General features: G+C 40.4%; 1 protein-coding gene across 1 annotated transcript in view; it reads right to left on the bottom strand.

Annotated features, from left to right (window-relative positions):
- The window catches only part of OSGIN2 (oxidative stress induced growth inhibitor family member 2), a 37902-nt gene that overhangs the window by 9616 nt on the left and 19700 nt on the right, over positions 1-8586 (bottom strand). Inside the window, exon 4 of the mRNA XM_019550256.1 lies at positions 6751-6942. Coding sequence (XP_019405801.1) covers positions 6751-6942 — 192 coding nt within the window. The remainder of the gene's footprint in view (positions 1-6750; positions 6943-8586) is intronic.

Below are 8586 nucleotides of genomic sequence, written 5' to 3'. Positions count from 1 at the left end.
TTGAACACCTTCAAGAGTAAATTGGATGCTTATCTTGCTGGGATCCTATGACCCCAGCTGACTTCTTGCCCTTTGGACAGGGGGCTGGACTCGATCTCCCGAGGTCCCTTCCAGCCCTAATGTCTATGAAAGCTATGAAAAGCCTGGTAACTGATGTCATGCATGTTCAAACAGGCACATGACATTAGGCAAAGTGGAATCAAGGCAAGGTATACAATTGTCCCCTTTAGCTAGGGACTAAATTGAGGCAAGCAGGCCTGTGGTGCTACTGACTCCATCTTGGCTTCTAGGAACTTTGTTGCCTATGCTGGAGTTGGGAACAATTTTTTGCAGTTCACATCAGCAGCTGAACAGAACTAATACATAGTTTAGGTTTGTCAGTTGCTTAGTAAGACTTTCCTCTGATCAACTACTCATTAATTACCTTTACATTATACATACATCTTTTTTGGCCAGCATGTCCTTGGAAAATTCAAAGTACTTTGTATTGGTAATGCTTTTTAAATAGGGGGACTTCCTGTAGACCAAGCAATGGCAATATGGAAATATGCTTCCTGCAAGTTGAGATCCACAAACCAGTACTAGAGAAGTAGTACAGAGCAGGGTGGGTGAAAAGTTTCTTTTGAAAAGGGTCCCTGGCGAAAACAACAAAAAGGGAGAAATAACAGGGAAGTGAGCTGTTGTTAATATGTTCTGTAGTCCCCAAGGGAAATCTATACCCAAGCCTACAGGAAGGGAGCAAGGCAGTTTCAAAAGATTTGTTGTGGGGTTTGAGTTTCAGTGTGGCTCCTGAACTTAGTATCAATCTTACTACCTTTGAAATGGAGGGCTGTGAAAGATAGTACATCCCTTGTAAAACTGAAAGGCTGCTCCTTGGATGAGCAGCCTACCTGAAAGTATGAATGGTGTTCTTTGTCTCTGACACGTCTAGTATCAGAAGATTCTTTAGCGTGGCACTAGGGTATAAATTCTCAAGGACAGCAGGCATTAATGTACAGCTTCAAGTCCTAGAGTGAGATATGTCCATACTCTGGACCTCTCTTGGTAGATCAGGCACGTCATCAAAAACTTAGTACGTTATGAGAACTGTTGCCATTGACTTGACTGCTCATCCATTTTCACCTACACCTGGGAAAAGGTGGCCAGAAAAGCATAATCACCATTTATCCTTTTCTGGCCACCTTTTCCCAGAACTTCTGCACTCCTCCAGGAATCTGGAAAGGAGCTATGTTATTTTCTCCCAAATGAAAAAGCTGTACTTTGTGAATAACATTAGATAATTTGCAACCCTGAACTGTAATGAAATAGAAGTTACCTTATCTGTAAGAGCTCCAAGCTTCTTTGGAAGGATTTGACTGATCCATCATCCTCTTTCTGGTTTGCTGAAAAACTGAGTGCTCGCAATAGAAACTATTCAGTCTTTGATTAGAATAGACTGTGCTGCTAAAGGCCTTTCACAGGTTCCACTTAAACCTCATCTATCAGTGCCATTCTTCTCAATGCCAAGGCACTTAGTATGAGGAACAGTTATTACACATTTTCCTGAATTATGGTCTACTCCATATGGCCATCCATGTCTAATACTTGACATGAGCTCCTGGAGTGACAGAACACATGTGGTGTGGATATCTAAGCATCCCCATGGCTACTGAGTATGTAATGGGCTGTGTTCTGGCATAGTGGGGACATTGATTTGCTTTGCATGTGCATGCCTTCAGACAGTATTGATCTTAAAAATGTATCTGGCAAAAAAAAAATCATGAGTAGTGGGTGTTAGATGCCAGGTCTGGTGGAATCTCCCATGTTGTAGCCTAATTGTTACAGCATTTGCCCAGGGTTCCTGCCTAGACTTTTTCTTCCCTTAATATGGGGGGCGGGGGGGGTCATCACAGCTCTCCATCCATTTTAGCCAGCATTAAATGCAAGGTGCTGTGTCTCAGCTTCAAAGAAGAATTAATCTCAAACCTGTGATCTGGTGGTTAGATCACTATGTTGGGAAGTTGGAGGGTTGTATATTCAAATTCCCTCTGGATTAAAGGGGAACTGCTTTCTGGGCAAGTGCCTTGACTGTTAAGCTATTGGGCTAAAACATAGGAGGGCCCTTTTCACCTTTTTCATGCCGTATTGTAACTTACAAAGCATGAGCATGTCTATAAGGAGTTGCATACCTCCTCAGCCAGATGGTAGCATATTACTTGCTGCATATGCTTAGTAACCTTGTGGATACTCATGTATCCAAAGTCCATATGAAGTAGGCTGCAAACTGTACTTAAGCACCAGTAGGTAACTGCTGTCCATGTAAAGTTAAATAAGATTCTGACTCAGGCACCACTCCTTCATAAAAGCATGGCTCCAAAAGCTCGTTGAGCTTGCCTCTACAGAGAAGCCTTTTAGATCCAAAGAACAGGCACAAAACATCACAAGCTAAGTAGGTATAAGAGTCCATGCTATTGAATGTACTAGTGATGCTGAGAGTATTCCTAATGTCAACTTTGGCACTCCTTGTGGATTCTACTTTTGATGTTGAAGTTTGCCCTTGAGGATTTGTCGTCTTCCTTCTGACACTGCAGGTACTGCCACCAAGATCATCTAGTACAAGGTTGTTTGCAAAGGAACTCTTTTCCTCTCTCTTTAAGACATTTCTCCCTGATTTCCAGCAGTGAGCCCTTGCTGAAGAAGCTGGAAAAGGACCCTACCAAGTATTCCAGGATAGCCCAGTATTGATTCCTATTACAGAACTAAAGACCAGTATTAGTCCAGTATGCCACCTTGGCTCTACAGACCTGATTGAATACCATAGTTCCATGAGTCCCAGAGCAGTGTCTTGTTGCATGTCTTCACCGTGAAACACAAATCCTGTTTACCTACAGTACTGATAACCCTATATAGGTCAAAAATAGCAGTTACTCAGCCAGGTAATTGCCATTTGGATGTGTAAAGTGAAATAGGATCCTGTTTTTGAAGTTCATTTTCAGTGTTAAGAAAGCATCAATTTTTACTTAGCTTCCACAGTGGGCCCTTTGCTCTCTGCAAGGCCTGGAGGTCTACCCAGTGGTCTCGTGGACCACGGCCTCTACATCTGTCCCCACAGTATTAAAGGCCATATTAACAAACTGCTTCAGAAGGTACAATTTGGGTACTGCATTCTCCACTTTATATAGGTACAACGTAAATAACAAATGAGGAAGAGATATTTACTATTACTTATCAGTTAGGGCATGAGAGATATTGTCTGAGGGTTCAAGTGCCACATTTCTAATGATTATGCAATTTCACCTTATTCTGTATATTGGGATATTGGAAAGAATATCCCCATGCTTGCTTGCTTTTTGGAAAAGCTAACTAAATTAGAAAAAATAACTCTTCACAAAATAGCTGTTAAAGTTCACACAGTCTAGTGTCAATCCTTCTGCCACAGATGGTAAGGAACTGAGTTATGAGTTGTGACCACTGCCTTTTCACACCCATACCTGGAACACATGTAGCCTGACAGACGTAACTCTTCAAGAGACTGAACTCAGACATGAGGCATAGGTACAACAACCTGTTGGGACATCTGCACAGATTCATACTAAAAAAAGAACTATGGAGTTTTTCCATGGCTTCCAGGCTCTCTATTGTGAAAATCCTGGGGTGAATTTCAAGGGTCTGAAGCAGCTCAAACTGCTGTGGGCCAGAAGCCTTGGGCCTTCCAGATTACAAACTAATTAGCTGGCTTCCCTGGAGCTGCCAACCCTGTAAGCCACAATGGGATTTCCCTTCTGGGTACTAAAGACAAATCAGTTTCAGGAGCATTAGTCAGCTGGGAAAATATTCTATGCATGTTTGCTCTGGTGATGAACCTACATTATTTGTATTTGTTAAACAAAATCATCTTAAAAATTGATAAGAATCTTCATTACTTCATGTACATACTGACTACTGCCACGTATTAACTTTGAAATACCCTATTACATTAGCTGTTTGAACTGTTATTTTGGTAATTAAAGTGGAAACAAGGAAGTGAACATTATAATGGAAATTAATAGAAACAGTAAGCAAGTCCATAAATAGGCATAAATCGTCTCTGGTTCTAGGATGCCTTTTCCTAAAAGCAAATGCTTTAAGAAATACATTTCTTCCTAAACAACACAACAACACAGAAACACATTAACCTTCCTGAAAGACAAAACATTGCATGGAGCCACCAGAAACAGCACCAGAACTAAGAAGATTGAATAGATGGCTGATTGTGCATAAACTCAGAAATTCTGCTTAGACAAAAAAAGTCATTTAAAACTAGGAACACAATGATAACAAGTGGTAGACTGTTAATCTAAGAGAACAGAAGTTCAGATACAGAAGAGAAAGAATCTGGGCAGGGAGAAGGGGAAATTTAAGAAAAAAAAATTCAAGCCATAATTTCCTAGCAGGAAAATAAATAAATCCTGATGGAAAGTTCCCAGTCAAAGAACATACAGGCAAGGGGAGAAAACATGCTGTAAGAATGCCCCTGCCGACCGAATTCAAAATAAATAGTATTAGAAGTTTAAGTGTGAGCAAGTTACCACAGTCAACAACAACTAGGCTATCAACTTTACCTGCTCCAAGCACTTCCTAGTGCTGGCTTTAGTGCAGTGGTTTAAATCATACAATCTATGGGTAAGTTGTCTACAACTACTCCTAAGCTAGAAACAGAAGTTACACATAAACCAGTATAAGTGATCAGAAACTGGTTCAAATCTGCAACAAACAGCAATTCAGTGTACATAAATCACTTTCAAAATAGCCAAAACTGATTTAAGATAAACCTTGATAAATCAAGTAAATCTGATACTGTATCCATCTTAAATTGGTTTATTGAACTTTTCTGTTCCAGAGCCCCTCTAGGTTTATGTTAACTCACAGTCCCCCAGTATCTCAGGATGCTTTGTACCTCCCCAACAACCCCTCCTCCACCCTCCCCCCCCAAGGTGGGTGGGCTAGTCTTGGCCCAAACTGTCTGCTTCAGCTGAAGAGGAAGGTATGCTCTAGCACTCCCCAGCTCCTACAGGCCTGTGGCTGCATTTCCAGAATCAAAAGTGAATGTCTGTTCAGTTGCTTATCGGTTCAATCTATGCAAGCTTAAACCAACCTGTGAAGATTGAATCAATACAGGCAGGTAAAAAGTTCAAGGCCGAACTTAGTTTTAGTGGATTAAAGAACTCACACACTGCACAAAAACTAACTCTCCTGCTAGTCGCTGAACTAGGATAAAAAAAAATCTACAGAAATATACAAAAATTTACTACATTTTCATGCAATTAAAATGAACTGATAAAATTCATAGGGAAGTGATGATTACAAGCAGAAGAGGAAGTTGTCCACATCACCAAATTAGAGAGCAATTAGTTAATAAGACACTTCCTACATCAATGATCCAAACTCTGAAAATGTTTAAGAATCACTCCTCATGGAGGCTTGTCTTCAGATGGACTAAACAGCCTCTTCCTCTTGCTGCAGTCCTTGCCATCTAGTGATGACACAAGGACGAATGCCCAAGAGAAGACGGGTTCTTTCTGCAGTAGGTGGTTTTTCAAGCCCCTCAGAACATATTTTTGATTTTAAGCAAAAAAAATGACAGACAGTTCTCTTTCATCATGAACATGACATACAACATAAGTCCACCAAAAGTTAATTCCAATAATGTCTCAAAAGGGATACAATCAAGATTCTATTAAAAAAACCAAACAACCCCCCACTCGGCAAAAAACCTCCACCAAGCACACACATTTGGGTAATTTAAAATTAACAAAAGGAAGATTTCTACAGTTTGTGTTTGGGCCTTTTTAATGTTTAGTCGGTTCTACATTAATTTAAATATCACTGTGGAAGATAAATTCAAGAGTAGAAGAGTATTACATCACTTGATGGAAATCAAAACATTTTGAACTGCTCCCCCATTTTTAATTTAACCCTCTCCCTTCTGTGACCCCAACATCCAATTTAAATATTTCTTATGTGTAATGCTTATGCCAACATACTGACAGTTTCCTTTTCTAATTTAAAGGAATTTGTGAAGTGCTGTTATATTTGTATTAACACTTAATAGTTTTAAAATATGAAAAAACCCTATATAAAACTTTTTAACAGTTAAATGAACATGTGTGGGACTTGAAAGAATAGGGTCCTTTTATAAGTGACAAAGAAGTTTGCAAATTAATCTCATCTATTAACAAAACATAGGCAAAAATATGGAACCCCAGGATTACTTTTAAAAGCCTGATTAATATTTGCAACTGCTAAGTCAACAATCTGTTTGGTTCTTGCAAATTAAAAATTTGACCAGTTTTATAGTACACTATTAAAAATATGCAAACATACTAGGATCACTTCATTTTAATAAGTTTACATGCAGGACTATTGGGACCTGAACCTGCCAGCTAATGCATCCTTGCAACCAGGTCTCTCAAACATCCCTCACAAAGTTGGCATCCCTTCACTTTTGAGGTAAATAATCCTCAAGAACAAAATAAAAGAAGAATGAAACTAAAAAGTTATAGCAAATATTGCTTATTTATGCTCAAAAGTGACTCCCACAACATTGATTTGTTTATTTTTTCCTTCCCCCTTCTCCCTCTGCTTTTCTGGTTCTCTGTAAAGAATCTGGGCTTCAGATGAATGGCAAAACCTGCAATTCTTTTCCACCTAGGAATCAAGCCCACATAAGAAAAGACTAAAAATATGACATTCAAATCATAGGAGTTGAATTTTTTTCCAAAATTTACTCACATGCCAAGCCCCACCAGGTGGTCCTTTGCCAAGCACTATATGTGGGATATAGTGATGTTGTTCTAGCTTCCAATGCAGAACTGGTGGGTAGTCATATCCAAAGTCAGCCTCTGGATGAAGCAGTGTATCAAAAAGTACTGCCACAGGATTAGAAGAGCGCCCTTCAAGTCCTTCAGACAAGTATTCCAAATCCTAAATCAGGCAGAAAGAGTTCCTTGGTAATACAGTTCTTACTACACAGTACAGGATTCCAGTGTGCACAAGAGAACTCCAATAGAAAGTGACTGTTAAAAAGATGAAAAATTAAAAGAAAACCACAGTAAATTAGTTACTTTTGGGTTAAACTATTTCCTATGGGGCTTCTTCCAAAATGTAAGAATCCAGAACTACAACAGGCCTCCTTGACCATTATGCCCCATCCTTTATGCAGAAGCAAGCCATTTTCTAAAAGTTCCAGAGAGAGAGAGAATGAACTACTCTCACCTTCTTCAACATCATGACTGAAAAAGCACCTTATTGGAGATGGGGGAAAATCATCCCAAACCTGGCAACATGCCACAGGCAAAGAACAGGAGAGACACAGAGACACAGACTATAAACAGGGCAGTGGCAGAAGATCCTAGAAAGGAGGTGCTGCAATGCAAAGGAAAACCAGTCAGAGCTGGACAAAAATTCCTTCCTAAGCCCAAACCTAGCAAGGCAAGCCAACATTGGAAAACTATCAAGAGACACCTGAGGGCAGGCTAAAAGCTCGGGACACATTAACTTACATGAAATACATTTCACTAAGAAAACTTCGAGAGGAACCATCATTTTTAAGAAGATGGTCTGTTCCTCTTAAAAAGGAATATCTGGGATTTCCAATAACTCCAGTTCAATAATGCAAAGTAAGCAAATTTCTAAAATCTTCCTGTCTCATCATAGGTCTCCAACTTCTCAGCAGTCAGGGGCTGCATGTCCCGAGGACTACACGCCATGAATGCTGCATATCATGGTGGGTAGACCCTGAAGCACTGTGAGCCTCACAGGCTGCAGGCTCCTTGGACTCGCACAGGCTGTGCTGTCCCACCCCCAGGAATGGGGAGAGGAAGCAGAAGCTGGAGGAGGAATGAGTGGCTCAGAGACCCCAGTAGCAGTAGGAACACTGAAGGTGCAGTGATCAGACCAGAAGCTTGAGAGCTATAAATTAAACCCTTCATGGGCCACATGTAACTGGTGGGCCATCAGCTGGCCAGCTCTATTTTATATTATCAAGTTAGGATAACTAGACAGGAAGTGGTCTTCCTATTCATAGGTTTTAGATATTTTATAGATATTTCCATTTATCACATAAGGAAAGGTGATGTTTCATTCTCCAAAAAAACAGATGATACTCTGTGGCTGCTAAATGACAGAAGCATACACAGGATTTGTAGCCAGGAACTGGCTTTCCCACCACAAATCTAACAGCAAGACTTTAATGCCTACAATGTTGACATACTGAATTATGTTAAAAGCACCAGACCTTGCTTCAAACCCAGATGCCAGCTGTGCCCCCTCATTAACATAGACAACATAATCACTGGACCAAATAAAACTGGATTTTCCAGTTCATCCAAAGTTCATTCACCTGCACCTTAACCAATATTATATAAACCATCAACTGCTTACAGTGCCTCTCTGCTGTCTATACTGGACAGATGAGGCAATCCATAGTCATAAGAATTTCATAGTCGGTAGGGTCGGAAGGGACCTGAGCGGATCAAAGTCCAACCCCCTGCCATGGCAGGAAAGAGTACTGGGTCAAATGACCCCAGCAAGGTGTTTGTCTAACCTCCTCTTAAAGACCCCCAGGGT

Source organism: Crocodylus porosus, unplaced genomic scaffold (assembly GCF_001723895.1).
Source record: "Crocodylus porosus isolate Cpor-Errol unplaced genomic scaffold, CroPor_comp1, whole genome shotgun sequence".
Taxonomy (NCBI): Eukaryota; Metazoa; Chordata; order Crocodylia; family Crocodylidae; genus Crocodylus; species Crocodylus porosus.
This window is presented reverse-complemented; position numbering and strand designations above follow the sequence as displayed.